Here is a 17,506-nt window from a genome sequence, read left to right on the forward strand (position 1 = left end):
GTAGTTTTTTACTCAAGATTCAATGCTCTTTCAAATTGCATATTTAAATATCACACATTATGAAACAAAATCTCAAGGTCGTCTTCGTATATCGATAAAAAGTGAAATACAAAAATTCTAACTATTACATTAATAGCAACGGTTTATGTCTAGCAACTTTTGTGTGAAGCATTTTTTGATGCAACAAGTAGGTTATAAGAAAATTTAAGTGACATAGTTAAGCGATTCATCTTGTATTACAGGGTGTTTTGTCTAACTTGGGTAGTTAAAGTATCTCGATTAGTTTTCATGGTACGGAAAAAATGCTCAGTGATTGACAGAACTCTTTCTTACCAAGCCTGTATAGGAAAGCATGAAATAGTTGATAGTGGGGGAACCGGTACACTGGTAGTGGGAGACGTGAAACGACAGCTGGGAAGAAGTTGCCCGGGCCTGCTATAGGCCATAGTAGAACAAGTTTAATGTTTATTTGAAGACGGCAATTTAATGGACCCTAGTTTAACTGGTATGGTGTGTTACATAGTACGTAATGTTTATAAACACAGGTCTCCTAAGAGACTTTTACATGAATCACATCAAACGATAATATTGGGTAGGCTATTCATTGTCACTATTAGAAAATCAAAAGTTCATCATCATGTACAGTAAATCAGGGAAATATAATTGTATGTAATATCACTTGCTCAGGGGCCCTCTGCAATGAGAAGAACTCATTCATTCCAGACGTGGGCATTTCTCAAATAATATTATCTGAAATATTATTTTAAGTATCATGTTATTTTATTTTATAATTACTTCCATGCCTGCGATCATTTCTGAAATAACAGTAATTGAAATATTATTTCAAATAACATATTATTTTATTTTATAATTATTTGAAATAATTATTTCAGATAATTGTGAAATCGTTCATCAAAGTTATATCAGCTGATCTGATTATCATATTTGAGTCCAGTTTATACTGACACCCTTTGTTGAATATTATTTTGAGGCTTTTCTCTCGAAAAGCTTGACATAAATTTTGAAATTGCTAATATTTCAAACGAATCAATACAATTTTCCTTTTCAAATAACAGTACAGAATATAACGGTGCGAAATAAATTATTACAAATAGGTATTTAACCATACTTTTGAAGGATAAACATTAGTGTCGTTTGCTATTGTTAGGATAGATGTCCCTTTATTAAAATAATTAACCCATCTTTTGTAAGACAATCACGGCTGTCGAGTTTTAATAATTTAATGTAACGAAGTAAATATAGACACGCGATGAATTGATAATTGTAGGGGCTGAAGAAAATTGTACACAAAGGGCTTAATATCGAATAATCACTTATCTCTTATATGAATGAAACGAATAATTACACATTTAAAGGTCATTGGAATAATTACGAACGGTACTCAAAACACAAGTACGGATACCGGAGGTTATGCATAACTGTTACGATAGAAGAAAACGAAATCAGGGCTGCGGCCAACAATTTCGAATGTGTATTCTTAAGGCTCGTACAGACCTGAACGTTTCGACGAACATTGCGCCGAACAGCGAACGAAACGCAAAATCGACATTCATTTCGGCCATCCGAACGGCGCGATTTTGCGTTTCGGTCGCTGTTCGGCGCAATGTTCGTCGAAATGTTCAGGTTTGTGCGAGGCTTACCCGTTTGCATTCGTGCGTGCGGTTGATCCATCACTTGTCGGTTTTTTCGACATAAATCAAACGCCTCGTACAAACCTGAACATTTCGACGAACATTGCGCCGATCATTGCGCAGAACGGCGCACAGTGGGCAATTTGGACAAAATCGGATTCAAAATCAAGGAACTTTCGATAGGAATGAGGTAGAGCGATAAAATCTTTTTTAAATGAAAGCTGCAACTTTGTAGAATATGGGAAACACTGTGACATTGAGTTCAGGCAGCTGCGCGCCACCCCTCTGCCCCCGTCCCAGCCCCAGCCCTTCCCGTCCTGTTTCTCGATCCCTCGTCATCCCCCTTTACTGGTCCCTGCCCAAATAAGGGTGGAATAGTGCTCGAATCCCCGCTACCGTATCTGCACGGGAAGACAAATACAAGTCGAAATTTCGTTTGTCTAGTATCACCTTTCCGAAAACTGGTACACTACTTTCACGTTACTTCGGTCCATTTACAGTTTTTCTCCCATGATTTTTTACTCTATTTAACCATGCCCGCGAGTAGTCATCTGCCGATGCCTATCTAAAACCTTTTCGACGTATTAGGTTACATATATGCTTGCATCGGGATTCAAATTGATGTTTGTATTTTCCAGAAATTGATGGGATAAATTCATAGGGTAGTTCTTCTAGCTATTATTTCATTAGTCATCCATATTACGCGTTATTATTACTAATACGTTATTTTCTAAGTGTTCCATAATATGGGGACATGCGACTGCACATTGGCAGTGAGGAACAGGCTGATTATTGTGCTCAATAAAATGTACAATAACTTGTTGTTATATATTTATTTTTAAGCAATTTGTTTTCAATAAGGTTGACTATTATTGGTTACAGGCTGAAATAAGGCATATTTATTCCAGCAGTAGTGAGTACGGTAGGATTTGATAAGAAAAATGTAGTTATTGACACTCGGTATGCTGACCTTCCGAGAACGACAGAAACGTGTCAAAACGACCCAGGATATACATGTGTAGATTTTGCTATTTTGCTATTTTGTTACTAATTTTTGAAATGAAGATACTCCTTAGAGCAGACCTGGGGACCATATTCCTCGCCATCGCTGCACTACTCCCACCATTACTCTGGCGGTTCCTTTGCCACAAGCCTGGTGAGTATCTCCTCGCTGTTGCTGTACTGGGACCTAGAATACCGTCCGTGTCTTATAGCGTGGTAATTGGAAGGAATGTGAAAGGAATTCACAAACAAACCATCTGATTGGCCAGGCGCACGCACTTGAGTCACACGTATTCTCGGTATTCGCTGACAAAATTACCACTAATATTTCAAGTGCCGAGTACCACTTTATGAGTTGCGGACGGTAGATAGGTGTCACGTCATTATGCAGCCGTAGACGTAGAGTTATGCGGGTGTAGTGGAAGTAGAAGTAGAATAGAAACCGTGTGTTCCGCAAGCAGCCAGTTCCACAGAGAATAGCAGTGTGCCCACCACTCTAGAGAAGATACTTCATAGTTTATGTTAAAGCGATAAAAATCAAAACTGCGCCTGTTGGCTGTTGCAACAGTGTACAGTAAAGAATTACAGATATGCACAAAATTAATTATTATTTCTCTATATTTTATCCAATGAGTGGAATCGGTAAAGACAATATAAATAAATGTATGTAGTAGCCATCTTATTATGACAGTGTTGGAACAAGTACAGTAACCGATTTAGCATACTATTTATTAATTTTCTAAAATGTCTGATGTTATTTTCATCAATCTGCTCTTTGGTGCATTAACGAATTGTTTTTATTCTACTTTCTGTTCTAGTTCTGTCTATACATGCTCAATGGGTACTGATATGCATAAAAGTTGCAATTTCCGTGGTTCGTTTGGGGTCATTGTTATGTCGAAGCACAGACGTCGTATCGAAACAGATTCTCCTTTAACAATAACTACAGACAATAACCGCGAAATTTTTGTATATGGATAGCATACACTTTGTACGGTACTAAAGCAACATTTACAAATAATGATAACAATACCGAAGTGTTCATAACATTGACAAGAAACTTCATTTCGTCGTGAAATCCTAAGACAGAAACGCGTTAACATGAATACCGAGGTGAGCGTGGATACAGTACTGTTTGCATGGATCTTTTAGGCATTGTTCAGACACGGCGGAATCCGCGCATTTTCGACCGCGTGGTTTGAACCGCGTGAAAATTTATAGTTGTTCAGAAATTGGCGACGATCCATGCTAGCACACATACTAAACACGCGAAATCCGCAAAACAATTGAATGCTCTCATAAGAACCATAAAAAATAGCATCGCGCAGACACCGTGCGGATTTTATTTCCTGCGGTCCACCGGCGGCAGCCGCGCGGGCCGGTGGTCCGTGCAGGCAGGTGTAAACGAATATGAAGACGTTAATGTAAATAAGTACCTCGCGGTTTCCGCCGTGTCTGAACTAGGCCTTAAACTCTACATGGATTCGTTAACCTTCACCGGGCGGATACAGGGGGGTCCATACGGACTAGCGTTTCTAAACAGCCGAGCGTCGCGTGTCGCACACGCCGCTTTGATCTCTTACAAAGCGATAACAGAAAGATGTGAAATTTCAGTTCGTGGTCAATGTTCATTCCGCAAAGAACTAGCAAATATACACCTATGTATGTAGGTACAGCAACTATTCATGCAGTAAAAACAATTAGAGATGCGTATGAAAACTATACCCAAAAATAAACAAAACACATATGTATTTTATTCGTACATTGTAATGAAAATAAATAGACGAATCTGCCCTTGATACGATTTTTGATGTCTTCAGGCGTCGTTGGAATTTCGTAATTAACTTCATTTCTTAGATGGCCCCGACGAAAGTAATCAAGTGGCGTATGGGGAAAAAGCCATTGAGACGCAAAGCTCGAATGAAAAACAAGAAACTTTGAAATGTAAAATCCATGCAACGAATGCTGGTAACCTTTTTTTTCCATCATTTCAGTTGTATCTGATTTTCTGTGATTGTAAAGATTTATGTTGCTTTTTATAATTTTTATTTTCTACCAAAACTTATGTATTCATAGATAAACTTTATAATTAATTGTAGAATATTGTACATCATTTTTAATAGGATTGATTCGCTTCAGTTTTCAGAAAGTTCTTGTTCCTACTTTTTATCACGTACTCAGATTTAAATCAGAATCATTCGTTCCAAACGCGTGTGTAAAAAATTTCAAAAACCATTATACTTGCAAACTTGTTTTTGATAAAAAGAAAAACTGTATCCACTCAATTTTTACATATCACTAATTCAATGCATTAATGATTGTCGGGAAAAGACTAGACAACGAATTAGAAACAACTCTTAAATTATAACATTTCATGTTGTAATAATTGAATCACTTCATTTTTTGTGACTGACTGTAGTAATGACGTAATGACTGTCGTGATTTTACGAAACATTTGTGATACTAACGGTACATTGTATGTTTTAGACTGAGGATCAAATTATATTCGAATGTGCGGAACGAAAAATGGATAATTTATTTAAGAATGTTATAAATATTTATATACGAAATATTTAACAAAAATTTAGAAGATTTCTTAGTAAGTATTCGAAAGAGATGAAACGATCGATTAACAGGAACGATTTAATGAATCGATACAGAAAAATCTGTTCCGGACTACTCGTACACCTGGACAATTCTATTCAAGAAAATGCGTTAGCACGCGTCCGGCAGATGCATCACTTTTGAACAACTATTGGTGCGACGCGACCTAGGCGATTTAGTATGATCGATACGAGTCAGAATAGAAACATACGTGTTTGAGTTGCCCTTGGAGCAATTCAATTAGTAAATTGGAGTTGATAGATATCAATACTCTTTTTATTATCGTACCCTTTCTATTCTTTTTTCTGGGACACTATTGGATTGTTGCCCATGAAATGTCGCGTCTTTAAATTGGACAATTAAATTATTTTCTTAAACGAACATGAATTTATAAACATCGTTACTTGTGCATGAAATGTACATGAACACATAAAATTCATAACTTGTTCATTGATAAATCGTTCAACATCGTTGGAACATCTCCCGTCTCGATTTAAATTGTACAGTGCAGATATTATTGCAGCTGAAAACGCTGTTGATATTTAGATGTTTATATAGAAAGTTTTAGTTTAAGTTATTATATACAACAGAATTTGAGATTAAAAGTATTTGCAAGAACATAATCCTACATAATATGCCAAATGAATTTATAAAAAACTTGTTAATAATAAAATAAAAATGATGTTGGTTTAACCCTTAGTTGGTATCGTTGGGTCTCTGACGACCCGGAACAGTTTAGATTGTCGATTTTGTGACTGCTGGGCAATTAGATGTACTTTCCTGACATCAAATTTTGTACTACATACATTCAAATATTAATTCCGTTTGAAATCCTGAGCGTTAATTCACTTCTTACTGCATTTGGATTATATTTGTTAACATGTCATTATATCAACTGAGGGTTAAGGATTTTAGTAAATCTAAAAATTTAACTTTCATTTACTCTTTATCGAACCATTACTTAAATAAAGACCTCGTTTCTTCCAGAAAGTTTGAGTTTAGCAGTTAATCATTCAAAGAATCGAAAGGACAAGTAAAGGAAGCCCACAAAATCTGTCGAATTTTTGCAAATATTTCTAACGTACAATTAACGAAAAGCTTAACTCCTTTCTTTTTTACTGTGTGATCTGTAACCGTTACAACATCATTCGCCATCTATGTTCTAACACTTCAGGAACACGTACGATAACACGAACGTTGGAAATGTATGGTTTCTCACATCCGGTCATGTTACGTCTTCTTCATTCATGACTTGAGCTCACGTAAGAACGTTTACGCGTGTATGAATGTAAGGTGAACATACACCCGAATACTTACGTAGGATAACTGAAAAGCCTTCCGCGTCTTCTCTTCTTTCCTTTCGATTTTGTCTTTCGATTAATTTTCTTCGAAGAGCAGGTTCATGGCAGTGTCTACGCGTGTAAGACATATAATTCTGAAAAATATAAAAAATTCAATATTTATATTTCTACCAACTTCTACAGATCGTATTTGTTATTTAAACGAAATACTCTGAGAAACGCATAACTGAATTAACAAAAATTAAATAGTAATTTTATACATTACTATCACACGTTTGCAATATAAAGAGACGTTATTAAAAGAAAACAAAATGAAACAGTGTATTTGTAGAACGAAGAGAAAGGAAACAAAATATTGTCACGAATTTCTTGTGCAACAGATCTCATACTTCCAGATTCATCCTCTAACGCTAATTCTGCAGATCGAAGGTCATCTTCCATCCATTCACCCCTGTTCGATCATTTTATGTAGAATTGCATAAGTGTACTGTAAATAACCATTCTTTATTGAATTAAGCAAGTCACAATGTCTACTTTAGCATGGAATCTTACCCCAATGTGTTAGAGTAAATATCAAACTCGTTAAACAAGACAAATTGTATGTTAAGCAACTTCTTTTCAGCTAGCAAGCTTTAACCTTTTTAACACTAGATTTAAGCAGCACTAAAAGTGACTATCTTAAATTGCTATATAACAATAACATGAATGTATCTATTCAAAGTTTTGATCCACTCTTTTCATATTATCATATACACCCAAAGAAATTTTCTTTCTATAATCACAAATTAAAAACATTAGAACCCGTCTATAATCACAAATTAAAACCATTAGAATTCGTCACTTTGACGGGTTCCATAAATGTAGTGTTAAGTACAGGTATTAAACGGTAAAAGACTACTATTATAACTAGACTACGGATGTTTATGGAAATTTTATATGTCGAAATATGCAAAATATATAAATAGTATAAACAAAATTTATTTCAGATAGTAGGTACACTGTACAATAGAATACAATATTACATGATACAGAGATACACTGTTTGTAATTTGTATTACAATATGCTGAAAATACCTTCCCAGCAGCACAAGATGGAAACAGAGCATATTTACATATACAGTCAAACTTGTTTTTGTGCGGTAGATAGGAACCGCATAAAAGAAACTGCAGAAAAAAAAATATTCAGAAACTTCATAAATAGCTATAACAAATAATTTTGTATAACATATTCAAGAAAATTTTTTTTATGCGGTGGAGAGGGACCGCATAAAAAAAGTCTCACTTCGAAAATATGTCAAAGATTTACTTAACTTTGTCCCCTCAATTCGTGGTCCCTCCCATCATCAGACGACACTGGTCAGTAGTTATATTATCTAAATTTCAAGCGAAATCCGTAACTAATTTAATTGAATTCTTCCATGCTAACGTATGTTACGAGCCAGGGCTGCGAGCAACGCGAGAGGCCGGCGAGGGGTTGTTACCCCAGGAATATGGTTTCAGTTTGTTAGTTAGGTACGCGAACGCACCCAATGCGAAATCGGGGAGCCGCTAGGATAGTTGACGTCGAGGACGCACCTAATGCGAAACCAGGGAACCTCTGGGAGGATGGAGTCAAACGCAGACGCACCCGATACGAAACCGAGGAGCTACTAGGAGGATGAAAACTTCGTGAACGCACCCGATGCGAAATCGGGGAGTCACTAGGAGAAACACGCGGCGAACCCAATTGGAAACCGGGGAACTGCTAGGAGGTTGTATAACAGCGCGGATGAACCCAATGCGAAACTGGGAATCCGCTAGGAGTTGGATAACTCACAGACGCACCTGATGTGAAACCAAGGAGCTGCTAGGATGCGGAAGAACCCAATACAAAATCGAGGATCCGCTATGATGGTATAGTTTTCGTGGACGCACCCAATGCAAAACCGGGGAGCCACTAGGTTGGAGAAATCTTTGTTGGTTTAAGTTTAAGTTTAGTAAGCCTCGTAACTTATATATAATTTAGTTGATACAATCCGAGCGGTAAGATTGTATCGTGTGGGAACGTTCAATTATTAGATTAGGATATTAGGCAATAATTGAGGGTTGTAGATTACGCGAGTTAACAAACAAGACAAATATATTCTGAATTGAAATAATTACAAGTGTTGTTGTATGTGTCGCAAATGAGTTTAGTGGGTATACAATTGGAGAAATTGTTACCTATGATGCACGGTTTTGACGCACTGGCAATGCGGGGTCAGAGAGCAATTATTGAATGCCAAATAGAATGTATACCGACCTAACGGAATCTATAAGGTCACGTTTTGATTCGAAAGGGACTTTAACCCGATCTCACTAGAATTGACGCGACGTGACTGCACGATTACTGAACCGCTTCTGAATCTCGACTGAACCAAAGAGGATGAAAATGAACGGGTTTATATACCTTGAAAATGAAAGGGGTACTCTGTTTAAGATTTAATGTCACGTAGAGTCACAGTCACATTTTTTGTCACTTCTAAGGAAAAGCAGGCCCCAGTTAGATTTTCGTTGAAAGGGGTTAATGAAGGTTATCCGGGCTATTTCCTATCAGAATATTGATTAACGGATGCCAGAAGGGAGTGTCTAGAGATTTTGATATAAAGAAGGCATACAGTATCTTTCGTTAATAAAAGGGGCCTGTTGGGACGCTTTTCGTTCTCAGAAAAGAGATTACGTAGAAAAGAGAGTCGTAATCGAAATGAACGTGGAGAACGTCTCCATACGTAACACGTATTTGCATCTACTTTCGTTATAGTAACTTACAGAGTAGATAAATTAGTTTCAATAAATGCTAACTAAAAATAAATGCCAAATATACGAGCATCATTTTTCATAATTTCTTAGACCGACATTGACATTCCACAGCTTATGTATTCAGAACGATTCTTATAAACGTATGTCTGTGTAAACAGTGTACATATAATGCGTGTACATACCTTATTACGATTCACAACATTATCACGTGACAATACTTATTATATTTTTATAATTATTATATTTTTGAGTATTAATACACGAAAGAGACACAAAAAGATATGCACAATATACAAAATGAAAAATACGTTTGGGGTGAAAAATGGAGTTTGAATTTTTACATTTCATGTATCTTTTTACGAAGCAACAATTACTTGAGGTTAACACGTTAAGCGCCAAATATCAACCCCAGAGATTCTTACAAAATCACAGTAATTTAATTAATGAAACCACAACTAGAAATTTAAATTGTATTATAGCGGATGTTGTCTTAACCCTTTTGAATTCGAAAGACGCCAATAAAATTCGGTTTATCTGGAAATCTCATAATAAAAATGAATAAACCCAGTCAAAAATCATTGTCAGTCGTGATAGTTTACGACGTGGACTGTGACGTGTGACTGACGTGGTAGTTTACGTGTTAACGATTTTCAATGTTTCGCTCTATTCGTTTTCTACTTCATCTACCTGCTTTTTCACAAGTTTCCCATTATTTTGCCGAACCGAAAGAATAACATCTTAACAATATTTTAAGGGTCTAAGCTACCCTAAATTTGGCCACTTTTTAATATCCTCCTTTTAACAAAATCCGTTGATGTCAAATGTATAGGGTGTCAAGAAATTATGTCTAAAAACCGTCACAGCGTGATTCTATACCTTACGCGATCGGCAAAAATCTGTAAAAAAGTTTGGTGCAAAATTGACTTTTATCGATTTTTTCAAATTTTTTAGGATTGTTCCGTGTTCTACTCTTCGAGAGGGACAAACTTCTCACAGGAACCATGAGTCAAAAATCAACCCTTCTGTTGGAAATTGATGTTAAAATTGACTTTGTCGATACTAAGGAGTAGAATCACGATGTAACGGTTTTTACACATAGTTTCTTGACACCATGTAAATATTTAAATATTTCTAAGAGAAAAAAACCCTTTCGTCTTCGTTGCTCGTTTTCTTTTTTTTTTTTTTATGACGGATCGGTGTCGTATAAACGATTCCTATCAATCGTTCGTGTGCGACAAAATCCGTGTCTTCCGCTGCGATGTAGGGGACGAATTCCTTTCGACAAGTTGTTTTCAACGGAGTAAGGGTGCGCTCTCTTGAATGGAGCAAAGATTACGGGGTCCCTTTCCTTGGGGCGACTCTTCGGTCTAGGGTTCGTCGTGTAAATAGAACCTGGTTACGCACAAGGTGCTACACGATGGAGCACGCGACCATCAAGAAACAGGTTTCACTGTCTTCGAGTTAGGGCAGGCCGGTGGCCTTAAGAAACGTGCGAGCCAAGGCTTGCCTATTATTTACGTTTCTTTGTCCCTGCTAGATAAACGAAGAATCGAAGAACGTGTTATGTATATGCCACTTGTTTCAACTATTTTCAACGTTTTTTTTTTTTTGTGTGTGCGCGTAATGTGTTTGGAATTCATTGTTTACATTACCGACGCCAACTTCTGCAATCTCGTTGCTGCCTTTGGTATAACTAGACTGCGGATTTTATGCGCTTATGACAAAAACTGTACGAGACTGTATTATTTTCAGTCTATTGAGCATATTAAAAAAGAAAATAAGTTTCAATTTCGCTCCACTTTATCGTAATTCGGATAGAAAGTTCTTATTTTGCAGATCCGCAGTCTTCGTATAACAACGAGCACGCATAACGACCACATTACTCCAAAATATTTCGGATATGGGATAAATAGCTGCGTACAGTTTGTCAGATAGGAAAATTGGGATATACTGCGGTATGACCCACATAAAATTATGAGCTGAGATTTTAAGGAACGTATACATTCGATTCATCTTGTACAGACGTATAGATAACATAATTAACATAATCTATATATTAAAAACAACACAACACGAGATGTGTAATGTTAAATTATCGAATGTGAGAGTCGTCAGAGTTGCTTGCTCGCTCTGCTGGCTCGGAAAAAAACTAACCAGACCAATGCTAATTTTATTACATTGCAAATTGATGTATTAGTTCGATTAGTTTTAATGCAATTTAAATATGGATAACAGTATAGTTTTAATGCAATATTAATGTCCACTGAAAAGATATGTACAATACTTGCAACTTAATTAGCTCTGAATAGGTGTATTGAATATTTTAATAGATGAAGTAAGATTCTATTTGATTTCAATAGCTTGGAGCTCGTCTATAAAAATGCAAATGCATAACCATTCGCAGTCTACTGACACATACATAACTAAGCGGCGATCCTTGCCAATGTGCACATGCCACGCGTTTGCGAATTGGTAAACTGTTCAACAGGGATGGGATGGTACGTGCACGCGCGAGCGCACAAAGACGCGTGTTCGTGAATGCGTCGGAAGAATCGGTAGACGAGGAGAGAAAAAATCGCCGCACACTCGCGCGCAAAAACGCTATAGAAGGTGTAACGGGTTCCCTTTGGTGGACTTATGGGGTGAGTCATCACCTGGCTTCGGTCTCTACAGAAGGGAAACGGGGGGCTCATAGGAGTGCCGTGTTATAGTCGAGGGAAACACGGGTAGGGCACGAAAAGATTCAGGGTGGTTGTGCTGCAAAAGGCAGGTGAGAATAGGGGTTTCAGCTAAACGAACGTGTATGCGCTGATACATTTTGGCGAATATATTTTTCATTATTACAAAACTCTCTGGTGAACGGCGTGTACACTTAGGGGCAAAAAGATAGCGCATCTTACATTGTTTAAAGTATTCCATTAAGAACTAGTAAAAATACACTTTTCATGTCTTTACTAGTTTTAGGCATACCTGTATGTATAACTAATATTGTCCACAATACGCACTCCGACAAAATTCTACGAATGTAAATATGAATTTTGTAGTACGCAAACGGAACTAGATGATGATGGCACAATCACAAAATCTACGCGTCTCAGTTGTACATCTGCTACTGAATAACAAGTATCGATTGCGTGTAATAACATTTTGTGATTTACATTTGTTAAAAAAGACAATAGATTGATAAAAACAGACCGTGGAATTGAAAGTAAACCAAGTGCTCGTGAAATATTTCATACCATATCGAAACTAAAAAATGAACAATATTCAGTGGCACAAATATCAAACGTCACAAACCGAAGTCGTAAAGTTATAACGGATTTATTGAAAGATCCAGGAAATCATGGAAAAAAGAGTTCTGGACGTTTTTAAAACTCCAAGATGACGGCTCGACAAACTGTGCACAGTATTACATTACAAGTAAACATTATTGACGTAAATATTAATACAAAGTAATGTGCAGAAAAGTATGTATTTATGAAGAAAAATGCTAATGAGCCATGTTTACGAATGAGAAGATATTCAATTTACAACTTGTTAGGCGAACCTGATATTTTTAATTATTATTATCATGTTTTTGAGACAGAAGCAACAAATTTGGCACCATCGCTAGATGGAAGATGGCAGCGTAATGATTTGGTCCAGTATTGGCTATTATGGGGAAATGGACGTAAAATTTATTGCTGGAAAAATAAATGGCACAAAGCATTTAGAAATGATCGATGAATACATATGCAACAAGAGCTTCATTTTCCAACACGAAATCGCTAGGATTCATACTGCCAAGGTAGTGAAGAAATACTTTTCCTGAAAACAATTCAAATTTTAGATTAGTCATCTTCCCATCTCAACATTGTGAAAAATAGTAGACAATTTGAAACCGCTTAATGATTTTCAGCAGTGTATTCAAGAGAAGTGACAAAAATTCAGTCAGAAAAGTATCAAAAAATAAATCTTGAAGTATACAGGGTGGTCCTGTAAAAATTAGCACTTGAATATGTCTGTTATTTTTGAAAATGTGAAAAAGCTTTATTAACTAAAGTTTTTCAGTATAAAGAGGACTACAATACAGGTATAACAGATTTTCTGTAGATGAAAGAGTTTTGAAGATTTCAAGGTCACCTACATTTTTTCAAATAGAAACGTATATTTTTCTATACATTAATCGATGCAGCTCATCCTTCTCTATAAAAAAAAAAGTAATAACCTATGTATGTCGAAAAATGATTAATTTAAGAGATATTTCAACTTTAAAATTGAATTTTGTATTTACACTACATTCAACTTACTAGCGAAAAATATATATTTATATTTAACTCCTGTGTCTGGCAATTGATGCATGAACTTTTTCTTGTTGCATAAAGATCCGGAGTTTAGTAATAAAACATACGAATGTTTCAGCAAAAGCATCTTTACGATTCGTACAGGTCTGATATAAGAAATCTAAAATTGGTTCAGTTTGATTAATTTTGTTTTGACTCGAAATATCGATATTTTCGATGTTCCGAATGACGTATCTCGTTTCACGAGCAGGGTCTGTGGTTTGTAGTGGCAAGTTTTTTTTTTGTGTATTTCTTTCGTTCTTCTTGCATACACGCGTACGGTGTAGTCAATTAAATATCGATCGATAATCGGCACGTGTATTATGGGTATTAAATCGATTTCGTGAGTTCCTCTCGCCTTCGATCGTCTTTCGTTCTCCTCCGTGTATGCGTCCCTCTTGTCGTCAATGATTAAATCATGTCGAAAGCACCTTCGTTTCACTCGATCGTGCATTTGAATTTTTTTCCACAGTTCTCATGCTACTTCAATTTCAACTGACACCGAATAAAAAATCCCGGTCTGCAGACCACACTTTTTAGTCCCGTGCAATCTATGAAAACTGTTTTAAAATTCCACCGATAGTAATGATATATCTGGCGAAACTTTCCTGGCATGACAATTTCAGTTATTTCAAAGGGACATCATAAAAGTTACCCATAACGAAGAAAAAGGTCTGATCGATTACTCTGCTCTAACATATGAAGGTAGATACGAGCGATGTGTCACTATTTTTTTCTTGTGTCTAATCGAGTTCATTACACTCCTATTGTCTTTTCGATCATTTATGTTTATTTGTATTACTCTTTTCTTAGTAACTCAATGAAGCATCCAGCTTCGTTTGTGTATTTTCGTAATTTTGTAGGTATACTTCATCTTGATCTATTTTTTTTTGTTTCTTATTTTATACAGAAACATCCTGCAAAATGTAAAAAACATTGTGTATTGTCAGAAAGTTTATTGATCTTTTACGTAAAATTCATATTTCAGTGTGCCCCACGAACTTTTCCACTTGAAATATCTTCGTTATTTTAAACGGAATGATACCTCCTTTACGCTCCCACTTGTCAAAAAACTGCTATTGCTGTATTACTAATTGCTTTAAATCCTATAATTTTTATTTGAAACATGGACAGAGTTCGTGGAACACACTGTATATTTGGCCTTAACTTCACCCTGACAACCCAGAAATTTTTAACTTTTTTCATATAATCCTATAGATTTTGGCGAGAAAATGCTAAAAATCCAAGTTTTAATATTAGGAATTCACTGGTTCAAAAGTTACGCGAGTTTAAAGTTGAGCAATTTTAAGTATTTTTGACGGGTAAGGTCGTCACCATTGAAACTTGGATTTTTAGAATTTTCTCGTCAAATTCTACAGGATTATATAAAGAAAAATTAAAAACGTCCGTGAACGTAATAGCGACAGGATTGGACAACGGTGTGATAAGATTGTGGAGCAGTTGGGACTTGAGATTAGTTCGGGAAATTCTGAATGGTATCAAGGGCTGTGGAGCGGTGATCGCGATCGCGTGGGCATTAGATCAGCATCATTTGTACGCGGTCACCGAGGACTCGACAGTTTTGATATGGGAGGGTTCGAAACGTCTGAGCAACGGTACCCCGAAGTTCGTCAACTTGACGACCCTCTAATTTGTAAATAAAACAAAACCAAAATGCCTTTCGAATCCATCGACGTAGCTTAAGAACTTTTATTTTATATAGCATCTCGAACATTCATTTCTACCAATAAGCTTTTTTCCAATCGATTTGCCATCGCGTTTCCACCTATAGAACGAACGAATGTCACGTTAAAGTATTATTTTTATCGATATGTTCATTGAAATTCTATTTTTCGTTATATATTTCTAGGAACGCGTTCGCATCGACGTTTTTATATTTTGTTGTATCGAAGAACATGTAATGCACTTACTAAGGAGTTAGGTACATGTTGTGTTATGAATGTATTTATAAATGGAACGATAGTACACTGAACATATACAGTTCCATCGAACTGTTACACATTCATAAATTTTTTATGTTCATAACATTCACGACGTTTGTATATAAGAATACCAAGTAAATTTGTAAAACATGAAATTAGAATTGGGTGCACTTACTTCAGATTACGTTTAAGCAGTCCTCGACAATCTCGAACATGGGATAGTACTTTCCTGTCCTTCTAGCAATTTGCTCTGCAGTGTCACCGCTCGAATTGACCAACCGGGGATTGATATCCGGGTGCAGAAGAAGAAGCTGCAGCGAACAAGAATTGTGAGAGCTAGCCGAGACCAAATGCAGAGGAGTCTGATCCCCCTTGCTTTTGGCATTTATGTCCGCTCCGTTTGCAATTAAAACCATGGCGCATTCGACGTTGTTCCAACAACAAGCCGAATGCAGGGGTTGCCAGTCGTCCATGGTTTTAGAATCTATTTTCGCGCCAGCCTGTAGCAGGTACTGTAGCAAATAAAACATAAAACATTAAAAGACTAACATGGATTTTGACAAGTGCAAAAGAAACACAAGAACCTCTACCTCCACAACTTGCACATGATTGCCATAGCAAGCTCTATGGAGCGGAGTGTAACCGTCGTCATCCGTGCTTTCTAACAATTCCCGATTTTTCTGTATTAACGTTCGTATTTTCTCGAGATCGCCTTTCTCGGCTGCGTGGAGAATTTCATTCTCGTCGACCTCTAAAAATAAGAAGCAATCCTAAGCACGAATGTCATAATTAGACCGCCGACCTTTATACAAAATGAAAATTGTCTGCATCACTTTGTCCGAAGCAGGAGAGTGTGAGAAAGAGAGAGAGGGAGAAACATGTTACATTTTTTAATAATTTTGACAAATTAGAAGTAATACGTCACTTTCGTTCCTAACCTCTCGCATTCCGCGCAACTTCCACTCCGTCATCGTCATCCTCCCATCCGCTAACTTGCATACGCTCGCTCCGAGGCTCGCTTAAAATTTTATCGCGAATTTGTTCCAGACTCATCGGCTTGTCAGTTTCTTCATCGGACGACCACATTTTGACTCGTAAAGTACGAAATTAAACAACCGTTCCAGGAACGTCGTGTTATCATGGTTCTTTGTTCCTACATATATATGTATGTATTTAGGATTGTTGCCATTTGTCATCCTCGTCGCGGTTACCCCGGATTAGTCCTAGCGATTTCTATTAGCGCCCGCCAAAATGATTTATGATCATAAATAGTACGCATCGGCAATTTGTTAACGTGCTGCTCGCGGCCAAAGACTTGAATTTTAATTAAATGCTCGAATACACATGTTGACTCGACAGCCCTAATACGCCGGTCGTTTCCGTGCATCGGAGGAGCCGCGTATGCGATTGAAAGTATTTGAAAGACAAATTATGAAATTAGTAGTTTCGGACGAGACCCGAGAGATACTTCTTATTCTCGATTGTTTTGCGAATATTAAGTTACGACGGCTGTCAATTGATTCAACGTGTAAGGTCATTTACGATTCCGGCGTACACTGTGCGATTCAAATGCAACGTTCGGCGAGAACCACAGATTTCGTCTAAATGACCCTCGCCAGTAACTGTCTAAATTTTATCTGCACCACTGATTCCCTTGGAAGCATTTAGTCAAGCGGTAAACAGGCTCTACGGTGCAGCAAAGGCAAGGCAAAAGGTAATAATTTTTCTAATTCTGTAATTTTTTTATCAAACTTTTACCATCGTATTCACCTTGTTTTTCTATTTCAAATGACACCAAACACGATTCAATTCTACGTGTAATACGATTCTAATTACTCGTGTAAAAGGCGATCAATATTTCAGGCGCGGAAGATGTCGCCAGATGTCGCCGAATGGAAAAGAGA

General features: G+C 36.8%; 1 protein-coding gene across 2 annotated transcripts; it reads right to left on the reverse strand.

The window, feature by feature from the left end:
• Window positions 1–14,426: 14,426 nt before the first annotated feature.
• Window positions 14,427–16,798, reverse strand: LOC143364110 (ankyrin repeat domain-containing protein 49-like). Of its 2 annotated transcripts, none has more exons than XM_076804613.1 (4): window positions 16,541–16,755; window positions 16,193–16,353; window positions 15,778–16,114; window positions 14,427–14,576 (listed from the first exon to the last, which is right to left on the reverse strand). In XM_076804613.1, exons 1-3 carry the CDS (start codon window positions 16,686–16,688, stop codon window positions 15,779–15,781), a joined length of 645 nt encoding a protein of 214 aa, XP_076660728.1. In that variant the 5' UTR covers window positions 16,689–16,755; the 3' UTR covers window positions 14,427–14,576; window position 15,778. The 2 variants fall into 2 exon arrangements, with proteins under 2 accessions (XP_076660728.1, XP_076660726.1); XM_076804611.1 differs by lacking the exon at window positions 14,427–14,576 and adding an exon at window positions 15,045–15,445 and having other exon boundaries at window positions 16,541–16,798.
• Between the last annotated feature and the right edge of the window lie 708 nt (window positions 16,799–17,506).

Source organism: Halictus rubicundus, unplaced genomic scaffold, assembly GCF_050948215.1.
Source record: "Halictus rubicundus isolate RS-2024b unplaced genomic scaffold, iyHalRubi1_principal scaffold0271, whole genome shotgun sequence".
Classification (NCBI taxonomy): domain Eukaryota; kingdom Metazoa; phylum Arthropoda; class Insecta; order Hymenoptera; family Halictidae; genus Halictus; species Halictus rubicundus.